Raw genomic sequence first — 23,548 nt, 5'->3', positions numbered from 1 at the left:
AATATTACTCTGCGGAGAAGAACTTGTATAGAAATTACAGATGATTGGAAAGTGGTCACTACCACGTGGGTTGCCGGTAACTGTCCAGTCTATGGGAGGAAATGTTGTTGGAGAACATATTGGCATTTCAATAGCAGACCTTGAGCCAGATGGTAAATGCACATATGTATAATCACCAGTATTTAAAATAGATTGTGTTTATCTAAGAATTTTTCAATTATTTTATTTCTGCAGTTAAGACATTGAGAGCCCCATAAGGAGTGATGGCCACTCCAGTCACAGAGAATACAGAAAGGAGTTGGTATTTGTCTTACTAAGTCATCTGAATCAGCAAGAGTGTAATTGTGGTTTGGTGACAGATACAATGAGACTAATGTTATTGTTATGCCAATGGTGATGCGGCTGCAATTGCCTCCAATGGTGTTTGTAGGGGGAACGGGTCTAAAGGTAATTAGAGTTTACTAACAGCGCTATTCCTCCATGAGCTGCATTAGAGCAGTTTCTATCTTTTCTATACATGGTGAATTGTTTTATTGTTATAGAAATTACATTCGTCAGGTTTGTTTCTTGTATGCATGCTGCAGCAGGCTTATATTCACTTAGGAGATCATATAGGTCATCTAAATTAGCACGAAGTCCCCAATAATTCCATTGAATCATTGTGTGCATTGTTTGGTTTTAACTGGTGTGTTTGATTACTTAGGGCGGATATTTTTGTTTGCACCTGTCTAGTTTTGCCTTTTCTTTCTTTGGGAAGGTTGGCCTTCCTGTGTCAATGTCACCCTCTGCACAAATCTCAAGAACCGTATCATTTTCATTTACCTTTTCATCAATATCCATGATATTGATGAAATTATATAAAAAAAATTGAAATGTATCAGATATTAATTTATGCATGTTGCTTCTTTCAGGGCTCTTGGTTCATTCTATTGGTTGGTCATTGGGTTTATTATCTGGAGGTATTGTTACAGGTGTATTCACTTCTCGAGTAGCATATTTGGAGACAAATTGTTCCTTTGATGAGAAAAGGAGTGACTTAGCACAACCAGATATTGAGAAATTTGGAGGGACTGAGCAGTCAGTCTTAGTTGCTACTGAGTGTAGCCGTTGTATTACTGAAGCACATGTAAATGACTTAGTAGATACTGCAAAATGTTTCTTTGCTTCTTGGTATGACACTTTCTGCTCTATCTTATATTTTTGAATATTCTTTTCTCATTTCCACTGAAGGCATTCTTTTGAGAAGGCAGAATGTTTGCTATGACAGTTAGGACAACTTTGCATTTCAGTGTTACAGTTTGTGTGTGTATGTTCTTTAGAACCGCAAGAAGCACAGGTGGCTACACCTCTGCAGACAGCTTGTGAATGACCAAAGTTTTGGCACTTAAAGCACTGGACTGGATTCGGAATGTATGGCCTTACATGACATCTAAGATAACCAGCTTTTATGGTGATAGGTAGATTTGATGTTTTAAATTGAGTATCACTGTTCGAGTAGGGACAGGCTCTCCACCTTTTTTGATGACGATTCTTTTGGCGTGCACCACATTTTGATCTTGTAGTTCATGGACAAGTTCATCCTCGGATACATTTAACAGATCCCATTCTGATACTACCCCTTTAGAAGAGTTTAAGGTGGCATGTGGGGTTCCACCAAAGGTAGATATTTTTAATAGCATCTCAGCTTGTCTATGTTCAGTCATTTCAACTAATACATCTCTGGATCTTAATCGCCGAACCATTTATGGAGGGCCAGCCATATTTTCAAGACATTTTTGTATCAAAGATGGGGAAAGCTTACTCAATGGTTGGTCTGTGGAGGAGTGTAGTATTAAAAAGAGAGGTGTGGTATTAACCATTCCTTCTTTTTTTTTTTTTTTTTGCCTCTTAGCATGGGATGTGTCATCATGATCTGGATCAAAAGATCCATAAGTAGACTGTTTAGTTTTGTCCATCTTTGCTCCTTTTAGCCCTGGGAGGGTGGCTTGCTTCTCCCAGGTTTCCAGCCCCACCATGTGGAGACAGGAGCGGTGCCACCAGTGACCAAAGTGTGCTACAGTAAGGAGAAATGCACCTTTAATTTTTCCTTACTAGTATAGAGATACTAGTATCTGCATCTGCAGCATCTTATGCTACCAATCCAAATTTATGTGCAAGTTGAGTGGTGTATACAAATCATTCACCGATGATAATCTTCTGAAGCATAAACTTGTAAAAAATTTGGTTGCACTTCCTCCATTAGACTACAATTTAGGCTCTAAATAGGAATAATTACCTAGCATAATACTTCAATTATTAAAAAAAGAAATAAATTTAGTTTATTCTCAATGATGCATTCAATACATATACAAGGTGTGACTATTTGACTATTAAATAACAAGGCTGTTACAATAAAATAAATATAATGAAATGTTTCATACCTTACAGGTTATCTTCTTCAAAGTGTGTGCAAGCCTTGAGCTTGCACCGACTCTTCCAAGCACAGAAGCATTTCTGGAAGTCATCTTGTGTAAGCCCTTTTAACAATTGTCTCTTTTTTTCTGAATTTCTTCAATGGACTGAAAATGGGTTCCCTTAAGTACATTTTCAGCTTAGGAAGAGAAAAAAGTCATAAGAGGCTAAGTCCAACAAGTGGGGTGAATGTTTTTTGGCCAGAAACTGGCAAAGAGAAAGTGCATTGTGTGCTAGAGCATCCAACCATCTTTCCACAATTCAGGTCTTTTCCTATATTTTTTTTTCATGCAGCCTTTCAGAACTTCAATGTAGTATATGTTTGATAGATATTCTGATTTGCTAGAACATATTCAGCCATAATAATTCCTTTAATATTGAAGAAAACAAGAAGTATGGTTTTCATTTTTGACATTCTTGTTTTTTTTTTTCTTCTTATGGGGCATTGTTTTTCTTCCAGTTTCTGGGTCATACTGGAACAGCCAACTTTGATCACAAATAATTACAGTATTCAGAACGTCTAGATTTTCTTCCTCCACCCCCAAACATCTTTACTAACCTGGAGTCCTCTCATTCTTTGATCTTCATTCAAAATTTCTAACACCATCTTGGCACACACTTCTCTCATACCTGAATTTTCAGTAAAAATTTGTCTAACCGTTTCTTTGCCCATATTGAGTTCTAATGCTTAAACGAGATCACCTGTAATCATGTCCTTACCCAGTACACATTTTCATCATTCATCTAGTTGTTCATCTCCTTCCTTCACATTCTCTCTCTTCCTTCTAAAATTCTTTTATGCCCTCCAAACATAAAAGCCCTTGACATAACAACTCATAACTTTCAGCTGGTGTTTTCTTTAGTTTTGTTAAAAATCTGAGGTTGATTCATTGTTCAATTCTTTTGTCTGTAATTTTTCTGGCAAACTGCAAAAACACAAAGTAATGAAAACTTGTCTCATTGCAAAGCAAGTGAGAATGTTGGAATGTGGCTGGGCAATCAACCAGGGAAAGGTTAGCTATGTGCTTGTGTTTCACAGTGGCTGCATGTGCAGTCTTGTGAAATGTTGGAATGTGGCTGGGCAATCAACCAGGGAAAGGTTAGCTATGTGCTTGTGTTTCACAGTGGCTGCATGTGCAGTCTTGTTATTTAATAGCCACCTTATATATTCACAGCTCATTGTATGTTGAATTGAATTAAGAGAGCCAGAATTTTTCTCTCTCCAAACTTAATGTGTCATTTAATTTTGGTGGCACATATGGACTCAAACCTAGAACCTCCTTATGTATTCCAGGTAATACTAAACTTATTAAATAAAGAAATAAATAAATTCCAGTTTGTTCTCAATAAGACCAGGACAGATACATTTCTTGCACATGTTTGCCCCTAATGAGCTATTTTATTCAGTGCCGCCCAAAATCCCGATTGTATTTAAAAAAACAAAGTGAGAGTATATCTCAGAAACTGTTTTTGCAATAAAAAATATTTTTCATGCAATCAAAACAGCTACTAAAAACATTAAAATTTTACTATAAAACTGATATATACAGGGTGATTCACTACCAGTGCGACAAACTAGCAGAAGGTGTAGGGGGCACAAAGATGAATTGGAATCACATAGCATTGCAGGGTTCGAAATGCCTTCGTCATGTGGTAGAGGACGTTGAACGGGAGGTCGCGTGAACAGTGATCCCACTGGAAGTCAGCATTTGCGAACCGGTTCCTGAGGCAGTAGGATGGACGAGTATTCAAATGTTGAACTGGCCAACATGCACCTCGCGTATGGAGCTGCGGACTGTAACGGACGCGCCGCTCTGCGCTTGTACCAGGAACGTTTCCCACACAGGCGTGCTCCTCATCATACGATTTTCGCACGTGTGCATATAAGGTTACATGAGACTTGTTGTTTCACGAGATGTACCATGAATCTAGATCAAACGACAAGGATGCCAGACAATGAGGAGAATGTCTTAGGTCTTGCAGAAGGCAACCGAGTGCGAGTACTCGAGCAATAGGCAATGATTGGGTATTTCCCAATCCACTGTATGGAGAATTGTCAACAAACCAAATGAGTTCATTCCATCTGCAACGCGTCCAATCATTGGGAGCCTGCGGATTATCCACTCCGGAGGACTTTTGCTCCTTGGTTTCTTCAACAGAAACGGTTCGCAAATGCTGACTTCCAACGGGATTGCTGTTCACGCGACCTCCCGTTCAATGTACTCTACCGCATGACGAAGGCATTTCGGACCCTGCAATGCTATGTGATTCCAATTCGTCTTTGTGCCCCCTACACCTCCTGCAAGTTTGTTACACTGGTAGTGAATCACCCTATACATATAGTGGATTCCGGTTATTTGGGCCACCGATTAATCGGGGCAGCAGTTTATTTGGGGCAAATCTTAAAAAACAGAAACCAATCGAGAAAATAGCCAGGGTCTACTTCGTTTAATTGGGACAGCATGCCGTTTAATCGGTGCAGAGGCTGCAGCACCGGAGATTACCCTATGATTGTCTTCGACGGTACCACGTGGTTCAGTCGAAATTCTGGAGGTCACAACCACAAAACAATAAAAATGATTAGCAGTCACCTGTTTATTGAGCTTTTCTGTTAATGAAATCTATCATAAACGGACAGTTAAACTCGATCTTACTGAATTTGCGATAACACCTGCAGCTGGAATTCTGTGGGTTATTATGGTGAAAGGTGTTTATGAAATCTTCCATGAAATCTTCAATCACATAAAAAAATTAATTTTCAGATCTTCTCTTCATTCCTATTTTTAAAGCTTTGTAACTCGTTACTTCGTTTTCACTTGCAATTTGTGTGTGCCTTGTTATTGATTATCTTTTTACTGTTTTAAATTTTAACCCCCACCCACAAATGTCAGTGAACAGATATGTCAACTAGTTAGTATGTACATATTACAGTACTTATTAATTATTCCGATTATCACGTATATTCTTCAGATTTTCACGTATCATTTAATTTTTTAATTGGTAAGGTAATAAAGAGTAAATTTGTGATTAATATATCTTTGTTTTTATAGCCTGTGGATAATATTCCTCCTACTTTCGCTAATTAGAATCGCTGTTTAATAGAATTAAAATTCAATTAACAAACTTGATCACAATGACTGGCGCTTACTGCACATCGTATAGTGAACAGTACTTTACTATGGTGACTCCATCATAACAAGATTTGATTGTACAGTGAACCAATTATAAATGGGGGGGGGGAATACATTGCATTTTTAACTATTTATGTGAAACTTCGGATAATTGGGGCAGCCGCTTAATCGGGCCAAAATGCACTAGTCCCAATGTGCCCCAAATAACCGGAATGGACTGTATATATATATATATATATATATATATATATATATCAGTTCACAAAAACCAAATTACTGACAATAATCACAGTTGACAATGCTCACTGACAATGGTATCAAAATCACAGATTAAAATTTGCAAAAAATCATACAAATTATAATCGAACATTTAAATATTATAATAAAATTAATAATAATACTTAAATAATCTTCAGTATTATGATAATAAGAAGAAAATGAGATTTTTTTCCCTGTTACCCCTTTCAAAATATCCTGCCGGTGCCCATGGTCATGCCTAATGTACTTGTCAAAGAAATTCATGAAATCACAGTTAATAACAAATAAATAAATACCTGTATAATTACAGTTTTAATTATGCTAATGATATTTATGAAAAATGTTATGTAGCTGCCAAAATACATTACTCTAAATTTTCATATTCCGAAAGTATTCTTATCTTTAGCATTTCAACACTATACCTATATTTATTGCTCAAACGCCCTTTACAAATACCAAAATTCGACTTGAAAAATTTCCAGTAAAATGAAATATAATAAAATTAAATTAAGTTGTTTTTATTTGCTGATCGTATTTTAAAACTTTTTGTTTTTGTAACAAAAAACATGATCTTCAAATTGAAAGAGGTAATTGTTAAATTTTTATTTTTTATATTTTTTCTATAAAAAATTAATCTAATATGGTAAATTTTTACTTACTAAAAAACTAATAAATATATAGAATTATATTCATATATTTTTACAATATAGTAGATACTGTCGGGATATTGGCCCAGACCTGTTTTATCAAGTAGGTGATAGGAAATGAATGAAGTCTAGTAAGGTTTCAATTTAATCAAAACAATATTAAATAATTTAATATATTTAAAATTGTCAATGAATTTCACCATTTAATTTATCTGAGAATGGTAAATTAAGTTGCGGCCACATATTGAATGCTTCTATAACTAATCTATGTTTGTTAAGTTTTTTGAAAGCAGACTTTCAAAAAACACAACCCTGAACCAAATTTCTAGTATGGGTTTTACCAGAAGTCGATAATTCAGAACTTACTTTTCTTCAGGAAGAAATTAATTTTATTTATTTATTTTTTTTTTTTTCAAATTTCTTTTGGATCATGAGTCATTGCCATTCACTATTGATTGCTTGCTGATGTTATTTGGTTTTTAGGAGCATTAGCAACTAAGGCTGTATTGCTCTGAGGATATGCATTCCCTGACCTTTCCGCATCCTCCGTATTTGGTGGTCACGGGCTCGAACCCCGGTCTAATCAAGAAGCGTGTGCTACGCACTGCCACCTGGCTACGGAGGCACTGATTACTTGCTGAACTTTTCAATTTGGATACTGAAAAAGTACTCATATTGATTTTCTCACCAATTCTGACTTCTTTTTTAAAACAGACTTATCAAAGAGTGCCACTATTCTACCAGTCTAGTTACACATTTAACCACAGATGGTCAACATACATGTACACATTCTTAGAAATCTTTTTTTTGTTTTTTTTTACTTCAGAGGCATGCACCAATTAAAACTCATCTTTCCTTTTAGACAGTATACTTCCACCAAGTATTCATCCATTTTCATAGGAAGGCATGCATATTCCTTTTCAGCACACAAATTAATGAGATGACAAGGACAATCTATTACCACAAAGTACTCAATCTCTTTTAATAAACTTGCTCCTCCAGTTTTTAAGCATACCACAACAGGCACATTATCTATACTAAATGCTAGATAGTTTTTTTTATTTTTTTTATTGAAAGAACTCCACTTGCCTTCAAGTTGTTCAGAAGAAGATATCCAATACTGTACCCTCTAGGGCCACCTTGGAATGTTGTCATCTGAGTGCAAGCTGCTTTTGATCTGACTTCTTTTTTTTTTTTAATCGCAAAATGTCACCACAATGGGATCTAGTTTGGAATCATTTATATTACTACCATCTGTAGCCATTTATAACAGCCCATTTTTCACAGCTCTCATTACCTTCTTCCCCTATCCATGAAATTTCACCAACAATGCCTATTGATTTTGCTCCTGGCTATCAGGAAACATGTTTCTGACAATACCTCTGCACAATCAGCACTACTCAGAGAAATATTATGTCCTATGACAAAAGATGCAAATAAGCATTCTGTACATATAACATCATTGTTGCCATGAAATACAACTATTTTGCATTTCTTTCTATGCACTGCATGCTGTCATTAAGGTTATTTATTTGAAAATGTCTGATTACATTACCTTTTTTCAATTGAAAAAAAAAAAAAAAAATCGCATCTACATATATTTCACAAGGTGTTACCTTTTGCAGATTTTAAAATACATGGAAAATTTTGCATAAAATATGTCTTCTAGGAGCACCACACAAGCATGATGAAATGATCACGCATTACAGAACTCAAAACTATTATTTTATGTTTACATTTTTCAATGTAGGTTAGCACACCTGATGACCAATTCATTAACAAAAATAATAAATTTACAATTTCTTATTTTTGTTAATTATTACTGAAAAGAAAAAGACAGATTCTCCATTGTAAATCCAGAGAGCTTGCAACTATGAACATTTAACAAATAAGAGCCCTTCAAAAAAACAAAACAGTCAATTCACAGATTTCATATTTAATGCTCATACAATGTTATGCATGACTACATTATATAGCTTATGAAGCCCTTCAGAACATGCACTTGCCTTGCTCACAGATTAAGGAATTATTACTGCTCCTTTTATTGAATCTAATAATTTTAGTTAATTTAATTTTAAATGAATTAAAAACTAAATTAAATGCATAAAATTTTAATTAACTTAAAAACTGATGCAATACTTTAACTGCCAGGAGGTGAAAAAAAATATGAACAAATATACATTGTAAAAAAAAAAAAAGTACCTGTATATCAGTGATGGCTTAACACTTGGCACATTGTGACTATAAAACTGACCAATACTGTCAGCTTATAATCACAAAAAAAAAAAAAAAAAATAGGTGCCAGTACTCATTCTTTGTAATCAGGAAAAACTGAAAATTAAAAGGATATGAAAAGTACTCTGAAATTTTTTTTTACCTGATATTGTTACTTTAGCAGTAATGTTTTCAAAATAAGTATATAAAAAAATAAGTAAAAATAATTTCATAATAAAAGGTTTTTGTAGAATATTCCAAATTTTTATTAAGTTCTCATAAAAACCTTTTTGAGTGAAGAGCCATTTTTGATCTAATTAAAAAAAGAGAGAGAATCCGAAGAGCTGCATCTCGGCTCAATCTGGGAGGGTGGGGCGAGAGTTTTTTTAAGAAATGGAAAAGAGTGGGAAGGTGTTTATTAAAAAATATATATTTTTTAAAAATATTATTTATTAATACTGAAAAATGTAACAAACATCCAATTAGGTACAAATTAATGTGACCTTTGCTGATGAACTTCTTGAGCAAGTGTCTCTCAACATCATGCGAGTATGTCGTAATTAAACATGCTGAGCTTTAAACATGCTTGCATTCTTCTTGTGAAAATCCTCGTTCACATTCACTCGTTGAAATTCATATCGTACTCAGAGTGTTTATCAAATGCTTCAATTCTTCTGAAACCTTATCAATTAGGTATCCACGAATTGCATATCTTTCATTTAACTGTAACCTAATTGACAATTTTCTAACTTCGCTTTCACCAAATGCCAACAATTCATGTTTAGAAGGATTAATACCTTTGTTGTCCTCGTTTTCCTTCTCTTATCATTGGTATTGTCGCTAGTTCTTAAATTTGAATGTTTTTCTTTTCTTTTTTGTGAAACATCGGTGTCATTCAGATATTCAGGTGCTGTCACTATGTAAACAGAGATAGGAAAAGTTTACGGAAAAATGTGGATAACGCACTGCCGCGAAACAACACATGATTATTTGTCGGGGTAAAAGAAAAGCGCCTTTCTCATTCTCGAACAGGGCGTTTACAGTTGATTCATAGCAGTGTCAAACCTGCGGCCCGCAAGGAAAGTAAACTAAAACAGCATTTTAAATTTTGTTAATAATCAAAAATCAAAAACATTTTCTAATTAAATGTTTTGTTCAGTAAATGTAATTGTGTATTGTTTTTTTTTTTTTTTTTTTTTATGTGAATCCCAAACACGAGAGGTATTAGAACCTATAGTACTTAGGTTGGAGGTTGAGAAGACGAAAGAAGATATTTGTTGACATTGGACTTGAACTTCTGTAGATTGTAATTTTCAGGAAATATGTATGAAGGAAGGTTGTTCCAGAAAATGGCAGTTGAATGAATAAATGAGGAAGATGAAAAGTTGGTTCTGTGGGTTTGAAGTTGGACAGTAAATGGATGTTGGCTGGTGGTGGCACGTGTTCAGACTGTATTGAAAGAGTGAGCGGGAATTATAGAAGCCAATTCAGAAGAACAGTGCCCATGGAAGTATCTGTAGAAGAGGCATGCAGCAGAAACAGTACGTCTATGAGAAAGCGAATGGAGAGACTCTGTTAGAGATGAACCATTAATTAACATAACTGCCCTCTTCTGAATGGAATCAGGAAGTCTGAGAGAGGTTTTGGGGGCACCACCCCAGATCTGGGAACAATATTCCATGGCAGGGCAGATTTGCGATTTATACAGAGTGAGCGCTGTTTGGAAGAAAAGTAACACCAAGAGCGAAAGAGAAAACCAAGTTTTTTAGATGCAGAGGAAGCAATATTTGTAATGTGCTTGTGCCAAGAGAGATTAGAAGTCAGGGTAATCCCCAAAAGAGATATATCAATTTGTCTAGCAATCGGAGTGTCACTAAAGATAAGCATAGGAGCAGAAGAATCCTTTTTGCGAGTTATAAGACAAGACTGAGTTTTAGAAGGGTTGAAATCAACTAAGTTGTCTTTGCCCCAATGGAGAATTACCTGAAAATCAGCATTTAAGGAATTGGTAATAGATTTTCGAGAAGTTGAAGCTGATTGAGCAGGACAAGGTTTCTCAAAATGGAAAGTGGAATGCAATGTGCTATCATCAGCAAAACTATGTATAGGATTTCCAGTCATTGGAAGAAGGTCATTAATATACAAGAGGAAAAGAGTGGGGGAAAGAACTGAACCTTGGAGGACACCGGCATTAGTGGAGAAGTTAGAAGACAGAGAGCCATCTACCATCACCCTCAGTGAGCGATCAGAGAGAAAACTGGATAACCAATTACTAGAAACAGTTGACAAACCATACGATGGAAGCTTGTTTAGAAGACCTTTAGGCCAAACATGATCAAAAGCCTTTGAGATGTCTATAGCAACTATTTGTGTTTCACCGAACCTTTCCATTGAATTAGTCCATAAATGGGTAACATAAGCCAGAATATCACCAGTGGATCGACACTGACGGAATCCATACTGGCGATCATTGATCAGACGGAAGGTTTCTAGGTAGTTTAAGAGTTGGCGGTTAATTGATTTCTCCATTACTTTAGAAAGAGTAGAAGTAATTGCAATGGGACGATAATTGGATGGGAGGGATTTGTCACCCTTTTTAGGAACTGGCTGGATATGAGCAAATTTCCAAGCAAAAGGAAAAACACCTTTGGAATAAGAAAGTGAAAAAAGGCAGAAAAGAATAGGAGTAAGTTCAGGAGCACAGGTTTTGAGAACAAGTGGAGAAATACCATCAGGACCTGGAGCTTTAGCATTAGTAGAGACATTTGATGCAAGAAAGCAAGCTTATGCAGCATCAGCAAAAAAAAAAAAAACTACTTCCACTTCACCCCTCTGTTCGTTCAAAATACCTGTCCAGCTAAGCCTTAAACTTATTTAGGCTATCAACTTCCACGACAAGGGATGGAAGTCTGTTCCACCAACCAACCACTCGCTGGCTAAAGGCAAATTTCCGCACGTCTCCTACATCTGTCTTTCCTCAATTTGAATTTATGCCCTCTCAGGTGATTATTCTGAGCGAGAGGAAGAATCCCATCAGCAATGAGCAAGCTCAAACCATTCAATGCTTTATACACCTCTATCAGATCATCTCGCTGGTGCCTAGTCTCCAGACACTGTAATTTGCAAAACTTAAGCCTTTCTTCGTAAGAGCACCCCTTTGTTCCATTCACTAATCTTGTTGCCCTTCTCTGTACTCGTTCCAGCAGCTCTACATCCTTCTTGAAATGAGGTTCCAGACCTGTATACAGTACTCTAGGTGTGGTCTGACCATTGCCTTATACAAGGGAATAATCACCTCCTTATCCCTGCTAGAAAAATTCCTATAGATCATTGACAATACACCATGAGCTACTCTTGCAGCACGTCTGCACTGCTCAGAGAACTTCATATCTGCCTGCGCAACCACCCCCAGGTCCCTTTCATTCTCTACCACTGTCAGTGTAGTACCACAGAGTTGATACGTTGCTCTGGGGTTGCTGTTTCCCATATGTAGTACTTTACATTTGTCAATGTTAAACTTCATTTGCCACCTCTCAGCCCATCTGCTCAACCTTTCCAGATCCTGTTGCAGCAGCATAGTGTCAGTAGTGTCCTTGACAACCCTGCCTACCTTTCTTAGCATCAAGATTCATCAAAATCCTTCTGATATCCTTTTGACGGAAGACCACAGGAGGCATTGAATGGAGCGTGTTGGGAATGGTGGGAGGTATTTTACCAAGATCATTAATGCATGAGCTGGAAGAAAAATGGGATGCTAGCAGGTCAGCTTAATCCTTGGCTGAAGTGACAACAGAGCCATATGGTTTGGACAGAGGTGGGAGCAGAGATGGGCAAAAGTTGCAGCCAATAGCTTTGGCAAGAGACCAGAATGCTCGGCTACCATTAGGGCAAGAAGCAAGTTTTCTACTCTTAGCCTGAATAACAACTGCTTTACAATTTTTGCGAGCTTTGGTGTAGGCAGAAAATGAAACTGAACAACTAGAAACAAGCCAATTATGATATGCAACATTCTTCTCTTGAACAGCCTTAGCACATTTATTGGAAAACCAAGGTTTAGAAAAAGGATGAGATTTTAAAGTGGAATGTGGGATAAAGGATTCCATTCCTGCAAGAATAATTTCACTGACACGATCTGAGCAAACGTTGACATCAGAAGTTTTGAAACAGTAATCCGACCAAGGAAAAGAAGTCTCGCAGGTCATTCCATTTTGCATTCTTGTAATGCCAAACAACACGAGGTTGGGAATAGCCATGAGATAAAGGTTCCATTGGAGAGGAGACAATCACCAAGTTGTGATCTGAAGTGCCTAAAGGACCTCTCACTTCGACTGTGTACTTAGAAGGGTTGTTTGTGAGAAAAAGATCAAGCGTATTGGCTGTATGATTAGGATTGTCCGGTATTCTTATAGGTAAATGAACAATCTGTACTAGGTCGTTAGTAATTGCAAAAGCTTCAGCATCTCGACCTGCTGGGTCAGTGTGACTAGAAAACGGAAGCCAGCTGGAGTTGTGAACATTAAAATCACCAGGAAAAATTACCTCACTGTTAGCAAAGTTGGACTGGAGAAAGTCAAGTTGCAAAGAGAGGAAGCTAAAGAGCTCCAAGTGATTAGTGGAGTTCGGAGAACGGTAGAGACAACAGATGAGTCTGACACAATGAGGTAGAGAGAATTTAAGCCAGAGAAGATCAAAGAGAGGAGATTCCAAATTGCCAAGTCTCTGACAGGGAATATCAGAACGGATATATGCACAAGTACCACCTTCGAGGCGAAAGGAATCATACAGCGAATAATTTGGGCATCTGAGATGAGCAGTAGTTGAATCAACCGATAACTGAGATTCTGTCAGGAAAAAGTACATGGGGTTTGGCAGACTTCAAGTGGAAATGGACATCGTTGAGATTAGAATTGAGACCACGTATATTTGTGAAATGGATTAGGAAGTGTTTGGGAGGTTAGGATCTTTTCGCAGATAAGCTTGTTCTATTAGTTTGAGAATTCATGGTGTATTCAATAGTAAGAAAAGGTGGGTGGGATATACTGTATGAAGTAATGAAATTTTTGGATATGGTGTAGACGTGGTAAGAATATACCCAGATCCTTGACATAACGTGGCCTCGGCAATGCTCCCCGCATACACACTACTCGGACTCCCTCCAGTCACTATCTGGCAGAGTAGAGGTAGCAAGATTATACACTAGCTGATCCATAAGCCTCCTAGAGAGTTACCAATAGGTTCGTTCCGGTGTGCTAACTAGCGGCCAGCCTGCGAACACCATTTTAGAGCTGTACCCTCGAAATGTAAGGAATATTGGATCTTGCCACGACGTTCATCATAACCTCAAAAGTAATCAATCATACTGCATGATGGAAGAGATAGGGAAGGGTTGACCGGAACTTAGCTCTAGAGACTAAACATGGGTTCCACCACTTCAAGCCTCCAATAAGCAGAGTGGTGGTATTTCACCGGTTGATGAGAGTCATCTACCACCTAGTACTGCCTGGTAACATAGAGGGGCAGTGTTCCTCCATGTGGTGTGGGTGCCACACCTCGACCCCTGCTTACGTTGGTTCACACCAGGGTGGTCACCCACCATGTACTTGTGCATGGAAGTTATACCCAGGATTACTAACAGTGCCACCATCATGAAGGTGCAAGCAGAGGATTTGGCTGTCACAGACCGTCCGGACTTCACCGAAATTGGGTCCACTTGACTTGAGTGTCACCCAAATATCAGTTCCATCAGCATTTTAGACTCCCAGGTAGCAAGTACAGCTTGTCTGCAATATCTGAGAGAATGTCTGTGACAACCTCAAGTAAATGTACTTAATAAAATTTTTGAATATTTTCAATTTTACTTTTACACGCAACAAGATGTAACACACTAAAGAAATCTAACTTTGAATTTTTTTTTAACATGGCCCCTGTATTGGAAAAGGTTGGACACTACTGCACTAGAAGGTGGGCTAGAGCCCATTGGAAATACACCTTGATCTGCTCACTCTTGACCAGCACAACTTCTCCGTATGTGGGACAGGTGGTCGGATAGGTATTACCAGGTACCACTAAGTTGTAGAATGCGTTAGCTCTCTTAATTCGTGCAGCAGCACTAATTGCCTAAATTTCCTGAAGGCCAAAAATGCGAACAGTGCGTACCGAGTTATTTCTCTCCTAATCCGTTCGCTATATGAAACTTTTCTTCGCTGAACAGAAACTATTTTAAATGTAACTTCCAAGAGGAATTCAAAATGATTCGCTATAAAAGGACTTCGTTAAACAGTGGTCCGACTGAGCAATTTAGAATTATAAAAATGGTTATACAGTTTTATATAGAAAATATCTTAAAAATAGACAGTAAAAAATGCAACTTTAGTTAAATAATTTTAAGCTTATTTGAATAGTAGGTAAACGTGAAAAAAATTTACGGAATATTACAAATTTCGAAGTGCACTGCATCCAAATGTTACACGTCACTGTTAATAAAGGTGCCGGTAGCCGTACTGTTGCGTACGTCCCAAAAAAAAAAAGCACTGTATATATATATATATATATATATATACACAGCAATACCCTGCATAGCACTGATAATTATATCATACATATAATAATACATATCATTGGTACCGAAACTGTTCCGTGTTATGTGAAACCGTGCTGACTGAGGTATAATTTTGATGAGTTTTAATTGAAATGCGTACCAGAGAAACAGTCTATAAACAAATTATAATAAATCTACAAACAATTTGTGCTTGATAGCCAATTAAAAGGATTTGAATTAAAAAATATTACAAAAATTGTATTAATGAAAAGGAAACATCATGAGAGATGAGAAAAAAGCTTTATTGTTTATTTAGGTATTTCAATAAAAAAAGTCTGGTGAAGTTGTCTCTTCTTTTTCTCAGCGCACAAGTCTTTGTAGCATTGAATCCCATCTTGTAAAATTTGCTATATCTTGATGCTATGTTCAACATCCAGATCTCCATTCATAATCGCCTCACAGGATATGTCAAACCCCAAAAAAACTTTCTCCAATTCTTCTGTTGAAGATTCTTTTGGTGCCACTTCAGAATTGTTTTCCTTTTCTTCATATACAGTTTACTCATCAATTTCAAGGAGAGTTGCATCATCTAAGTCATTTGCATGTGAGTCAACGCAATTACGTACATTAGCAGTGTCCAAAGTTTCAAATCCCAAGTCTTTACCGATCTTCACAGTGTCTTCAGTAATTGTCTGAATTTGTGATTCAAAATCAGCGAAATCATTTGCCAAATGGGGCAGAACGTGCTGCCTAGCAGAATGCATGTTGTTGGCAGTGATTTCTAGGCAATATGCAAATATATATATTCGATCGTATTTAAAGGGGTAAAAATAAATTATGAAATGAAGTTATGAAAAGCTATCATGTCGCCTCATCAGGATGGAATTAAGAATACTGAACACTGTTGCACGTTGCCGCTGACTGCCTGAGGGGAGCTATTGGCACCGCAGCATATGTGTATGCATACCTGCGCTACAACAATGCAGCATATATGTAGAGTATGTGTCTAGGCTACTGAATGAGTTTTAATATGTACAGTAAATTTTTGACTTGAACTGAATTGAAAACCGTGTTATAGTGAAACCCGTGCTAAGCGAGGTATTGCTGTGTGTATATATATATATATATATTCTAAAGCTAATTTTCATATATGACGCATATCAATACGAAATAAACACTGATAAGGAAAATTCATGCTCTCCTTTATAATCTCAAAATTAGTATCACAAAACTAAGTGCAAATTTAAGCATAAAAAAAATTATCTGGAAGGTCTCAAAGTATCCAGATTTGATTAAATTACCTGAGTCAATCATTTCTCTAGCTTTGCTATTAGACCATCCTGAGTAAGGTGTGCTACCAAGAGAAAAGACCTCCCACATAAGGATGCCATAGCTCCAAACATCACACATTGCTGTATATCTCCCTACATAATTAAAAAATATATAAAATAAATACCTTTAATTTCTCAGAATAATTACATTCTGATATATGTGAAAAATCCATTTATCATAGTCTAAACGTACTGTACATATTACTACATATTACTCATTACCAAGATTCAGCAAATCCTGGCATTTTATAGCTCAACATTGTGGTAGCAAGGTTGAATGCTGACTTCATTATTCTCCAATTGTGGTCTTGCAGAGGATTGGTATACCTAATAGCATGTGCTTTTGTCATATCCCAAGGATGTAACAGATGCATATATAGAATCCCCTACTTTCAAGTATCGTGGGTTCATAATTTTATTTTTTTCCTGCTAAATAAAATACATATCATTCAACTGACTGAAATTTATAAAAATGACATATAATAGTTTTTATACATTATTTTCAAAATCAGAATATTATCCAAAAAACAAATGCATTCTGATCCATGCAACAGATAAAAAAATTGTCAATCATTTCAAATGTCATTTACTGATGAGTAGTGGGCCTATAGAGATAAGCAATTTACCATAAAAAGTTTGTTTAAAATGTTCTGTTCATACTCTGAGACCACTAGGTCAGTGGACTTTACAATTAACCATTTCAACAATAAATACAATCATTAACTGTATTTAGCAATCATGCAGGCTTGAACTACAGTCCATTAAAACAATAGTTTTCATTATCTGAGTGGAATAACCATATGTGCCAACACACACCATTTTTAAAATCAACAATCTTCAATTTCGATCATTTGAAAAATAGAAATGAGTATCCTTGTGGTTATGACAGGACATTTGCAGCTCTCTGTAGCCAATGCATTCTCACGCTTCACTACCTGGCTAAATCATCATCATTATCCATTTTCAATTCCTTCTGTTTTGTGCAATGGCCATCTATTTCCTACCCACAAACTCATGAAATGCATGTCCATCTTCATTGTTGTCTTCCAGGTTTTCTTCTAGCTCCTCTTGGGTACCATTCTGTTATTTTCTTAGTCCATCTGTGATCATGTCTTCGAGCTGTGTCCTGCTCGACCATTTTAGTTCTTTAGTTTTGACAAGAATGTCCTTTACTTGAGTTTGCTGCCTAATCCACGTGTTTCTCTTCTTATCTAACAGTCTGATTTCCAATTTAATTCATTTCGTTCTTTGCTGTGTAGTTCTCAGCTTCTCTTCCATTCTTTTGGAGAGTGCCCAAGTTTCACTTCCATAAGTCATAGCGGGGAGTATACATTGGTTCATTACTTTACGTTTCAGACAAATTGGGATATTGCTCCTCCGTATGTGACTATATTTCCTGAATGCTATCCATCCAAAATTTATTCTTCTCTTGACTTACAGCCATTTATCATTATTACAGCTATTGACTTGTCTCAGATAAGTATATGACTCTACCTTTCAATTACTGCTCCTTAAATCATTATATCCCTTTCTGTAGCATACTTGTTCATCATTACTTTTGTTTTAGATATATTCATCTTTAGTCTAAAATTCTTATTAACTCTGCATAACTGATTAAGATTTTCCTCTAATTCTTTGGAATTGTGGCTTATAACTGCAATGTCATCTGCAAATCTTAAATGGTTTAGGTACTCTCCATTCACATTGATTCCTTTCTGCCACCAGTCTAATATTCTGAAAGCTTCCTCAAGGGCAACAGTAAACAACTTCGGAGATATTGTGTCTCCTCATTGAACTCCTTTCTCAATTTTAAATTTGCTACTGTCTTTGTCTAGTCTAATAAAGGAGGTAGCGTTCTCATATATTTTCTTCAAAATCATAATATATGGGGTAGCTATGCCTTGTCTTTCCAGTGCCCAAAATATTGCCTTATGCTGTATGGAGTCAAATGGCTTTTCATAATCCACAAATGCCAGGCATAATGGTGTTTTATATTCATTTGCTTTTTCCATTAGCTGTCATATTACGTGAAGGTGATCCATAGTTGAGAATCCTGTCCTAAAGCCAGCTTGCTCTTTCGGTTGATTCTTATCAAGTATTCTTTCTAATCTGTTAGTAATGACCCGTGAGAAGAACAACTTGTAGAAGTGGGATAACAAGCTAACTGGTCTATAATTTCCAATTTATCTCCTTTCTTATGCAGCAAAACTATGATTGCATTATTCCACTCCTTAGGCATCACACCTTTTCTAATGCATTTTGTGAAGAGTCTTGCCAGTTTCTGTGTCATGTCTCTTCCTCCCAATTTTATTAACTCTACAGTAACTTCATCTTCCCCCGGGGCTTTCTGGTTCTTCATTTTCTTCAATGCATGTTCTACCTCATCAGGAAGGATATCGGGTATGTCGTATGTGTTACTAATTTGTGATCCATCTTCCCCACTGCTGGCATCAATCACTCACTCCTTGTATAATTCTCTATAGTAGTCTTCTGCTATTTATAAGTACACCATCACTATTCTTCAGTTTCATTTGTCTTTCTGTATGGCTCATGGCTGCTGATTTAAATCTTTTGTTTTCCCTTAATGCTTGTTCTACTTTTCCTGTGGAAAACCTCTTATGTCCTCTCTGAGTCTCTTTCTAATGGCTTTGTATAACTCAGTATACTCAATTTTATCCTTGTCAGTGTTTACCTTGCTCTTCCTTTGTTGTCTTCGGTTCATCATGACAAGTGTTTCTTAACTAATTTTTTCTTCTTTGGATTTCTTTTTATCTATAGGTTTTTTGGGCTTTATCGCTTTCAGAAAGTTGTAGTATTCCTCGTCAATATCTTGGTCCTGAACAGTCTACAGAAGCTCAAACTTGTTCTTAAGTTCCAGTATATACTGCTTTTTCTCCTTTCCGTTATCTCAAAGACTTTTCTATTATTTACTCGAGTCAGTTTTTTCCTTTCTTTTCTTACATCTACATCAAGTGTGCATCTTGCCATTCTGTGATCACTTCCAACATTAACCTTGTTTAGGACAGTAACATCATACACTATATTTTCTGTTAGTGAGGATAAAGTCGATTTCATTAGTTGTTAATCCATTTGGGCTCTTCCATGTCCACTTTCTGTTCATCCTTTTCTTGAAAAAAGTGTTCATTACTGACAATCCTCGAGATTCTGCAAATTCCACAAGTCTTTCACCTCTTTCACCAATTCCAAAATTTCTTATAGTTCCGCTTTCTGCACTGTTTTGTCTCTTTCCAACCTTAGCATTGAAGTCTCCCAACATTTCTTCAACCTCTTCATCATCCTGGCTCGATGTTGGTGCATAAATCATTAACTTTTAGCTTGTATCTCTTAGAAATCCTGAGTAGTAGTCTTGACACTCTTGGTGATGTACTTTTGAATTCCAAAATGTTGCTTTTTATATCTTTATGGATCAGAAAGCCAACTCCACCTTTCCTCCTTTCACTGTTTCCATTGGTGTACAGCAGATTTCCACTTGATAAACTTATAAGTGATTCATTTCTTCTTCTTGTTTCAGCCAAACCAATGATATTCCAATTCACATTTTCTAATTCCTTTTCCAGCTCTAATATCCTGTCTTCACCGATGAGCGATCTTATGTTGTAACAGGCCAAATTCAGTTTCCGTGCATGGCAGCCTGGTCATACTCAGAGATTCTTAGCACCCTCTGTTTCCACTCTGATCCTCTCACTGCAATAAAAGGGAGAGTGAAAGCTGCTGGGGACTGAGGGCCATTTGTTTTGTCGGGTTTGGTCTTTTCCTCTTCACGCTGACCAGGTGTCTTGAAGAGAACCACTCTACACGTTCGTTGCCACCTAAATGACGTAACAGGGCTTACCACCAAAAAGGTGTGCATGAGTGGATTTTAGGGAGGCAGGCCAACCTAACCGGACTTCTCCTAAATCTTTTGAAATAGGAAGATATTGGATCCATCAGTGTTTTAGGCTGAGTGTCTGATAACACAGAGAATGCCTGTTCCACTCTAAGCCCCTTACACCTGGCTACATAGAGCTTCAAATGTCTTGTTTATACTCTGTCTCAACCACTATGTCAGAGGAGTAAACCCACCATTTGTATTTTGGGAGGATTTAAGCAATCCCCAAGGTATTCGGAGCATTTGAAAACATAGAAGAGTCCTAACTTAGTGAGAAACAAGTTAAATAATACTATCTCTTTATCTGCTGTCACTTTGCAACAAAATGCAGTCAAAAATAATCAAAAGATTGTTTTTGGCTAGTAGTCCCAGCAGCTCTGAAAGAAGTTGTTGTTTTGTAACTTGAAATTTTTCACAAAGCAATAAACACAAAAGTTGTGTTTAACCTGCACAAAAAGAATGAGTTAGCTCGGAGGCAGCCATCTACTTCATTCACCACTTCACATTACAATACCTGACCACTTGTTCACCTTGTCTGAAACGTCTCTTTTTATGTTACCACAGAGCATGAGGGAGCGTACAAACAACTTACTGTTATCCTTCACAAGACCTTCTGTTAAAAGATGTTATGTTAATTTAATTAAAAAAAAAAATTAAATGAATTTTTATTAAAAAATTCTTAAAAATAAGTAATTGCAGCTATGAACTTGAAATTTTACATTTTCAATAAGAACACAGTACTCTTCACATAAAAATTGAATGAGAAATCTTGATATGCTGCTGTGCCATAATCACTGTTGGTTATCTATTTAAAAATTTCATTAAAAATAACTAGGTCAGAGAAGGAGGAATATGATATTACAAATTCCCAAAGATTAAACTATCCGTTACTAATAGGAATAAATTCAATGAGAAATGTTTATTTCCAGACTGTTTTCTTTTGAAGAATTGGGGTCAAAAATTCTGCCTTTGTTAAGAAATTGTTTTTTTCTAAAAAAGCTGTTAGAAACATGAAAATGATATTTTGTATTTAGAGTCCATACAATTTTTGTAAAATGGCTCTGCTACTGCAGTTTAAAACAGTGGAATAAAATACTCGCCAAACCCTAATAGGTATTATAAAAACCTGTGCACCTTTTTGACAAGGAATACAATGGTTAACCAAGTTTAGCAGTCATACAAACCAGAAGTAATACAGAATTCCATAAAAAAAAACTATAAAAAAAAAAAAAAGTTAAATCCATGTTTAAAATTGTGAACAGTACAAAGAACTAGGTAAAACTATTTAGATACATTTATGTGGAGAAAGTAGTATTAATATATATATATATATATATATATAATATCCTACATTTCAAGAGTAGATTATAATATCCTACATTTCAGACATTAACTACAAAATCATTTTGTATGCTTATTTGTTATTATGTGGCAAATGATGCAAAGAAGCAAACTTATATAGCATCAACCAAAATAAAATTAAAAAACAATTCCTACATCACCCATCCATATATGTCTAATTTTTCCCTAAATTTATTCAAACTACTCACTTCAACAACACCAGATGGAAGCTTGTTCCAACAATCAACTACCTGCTGGCTGAAGGCAAATTATTGCATATCCTTCCTCAATTTAAATGTATGACTATTTTTGTGTAGTCTGAACAAAAGGAAGAATTCTGTCACCACTGAGCTCACTCAATGAAATCAAAGCCTTAAACACTTCCATCAGATTTCCTTATAAGTGGCTAGTTGCCAAGTGCTGCAATTTGCAGAACTGAAGTCTTTGTGTTACGAGAACTTCTTTGTGTTCTTGTCAAATCTGGTTATGCTTTTCTGCACCCATTCCAAGAGGTCTACATCTTTCCTAAAATGAGGCTTTTAGACCTGTATGCAGTAGTCAAGATATGACTAATCATTGCCTTATACAAGAGGATAATCACATTATCCCTGCTTCCAAAATTCCCATATATCATTGACAAAACCCCATGGATTGTCCTGGCAGCCTCTACACAATTATCCCCATGTCTTTTATCATTCTCCACTATCCTGAGGGGAGAATGCAGTTGTTAATCTGGGATTAATGTTACCCATATGCAGTGCCCTGTATTTCTAAATGTTCAACTTCTATTGCCACTTCTCATCTCATTGGCCAGTCTAGATCTTGTTGCAGTAGCATACCTTGATTAGTGTCATTAATCCCCCCAGCCAACCTTTGTATCATCTGCAAACTTACACATTAACCCTGATATGTTTTCAGCAATTTCATTAACAAATACTGAAAACTAAAACGGACACAGCACTGACTCCTAGGATACTCTCATTGATAATCACTGTCTTCTCTCACTCAACTATACCTTTATCCACAGCAGTAACTTGCCCTCAAAGCCATCCAGCTCCAATTTGTACAGCAGTCTTTTATGTGCAACAGTATCAAAAGCTTTTCTGAAATCTATATAATGCCAAATTATTTTTTGCATCCATTTCCTTTGTTACTGTATCATAATATCCTATCAGATTGGTCACAAAAGATCACCCCTAACAAATCCATGCTGTGATTGCTTTGTTCCTATCTAGATGGACTGCGTTCCTATCTAGATGGACCTGCATTAGCTCATCATAGCTGCCAGCTTTTGACTTTCAAAAAGCTGAAGATCAATCATTTGTAAGAAAATGGAAATTGTGAGTTTCTTTTTTTAAAGTCCACACTGCACTATAAATTCAGTTTCACTCGCAGAATGCACATTTTATATTAAAATATATTCATAGCATTGTTTAACAGTATACACTGAAAGGACAGAATTCATGAGATATCTGGTTCCTGGTCGACATGACACTGTCACCCTTCTCACTAGTGAACGAACCAACAACTTGGCAGGTACATAAGTACACCACATTCACGTAGATGGTAATTCGATGTCAGTATGGATAAACGTCGTGAGTTAACAGACTTTGAAAGAGGGATTATAGTGGGTGCCTGATGCATGGGTCACTCTATTGCGGAGGCGATACAGAAATTGCACTATCCCTGTTCGACCGTATCAAGAGTGTATCAGGAATATGCATTTCATATGCCAGACATAGGTGTTG

General features: G+C 36.4%; 1 protein-coding gene across 1 annotated transcript in view; it reads right to left on the bottom strand.

The window, feature by feature from the left end:
* The window catches only part of LOC150089401 (tyrosine-protein kinase Fer-like), a 171,056-nt gene that overhangs the window by 15,292 nt on the left and 132,216 nt on the right, over positions 1-23,548 (bottom strand). The window contains exon 17 of the mRNA XM_090389967.1: positions 16,541-16,663. Coding sequence (XP_090246093.1) covers positions 16,541-16,663 — 123 coding nt within the window. The remainder of the gene's footprint in view (positions 1-16,540; positions 16,664-23,548) is intronic.

Source organism: Mastigoproctus giganteus, chromosome 2 (genome assembly GCF_048544385.1).
Source record: "Mastigoproctus giganteus isolate SK-2022 chromosome 2, ASM4854438v1, whole genome shotgun sequence".
Classification (NCBI taxonomy): Eukaryota; Metazoa; Arthropoda; class Arachnida; order Uropygi; family Thelyphonidae; genus Mastigoproctus; species Mastigoproctus giganteus.
This window is presented reverse-complemented; position numbering and strand designations above follow the sequence as displayed.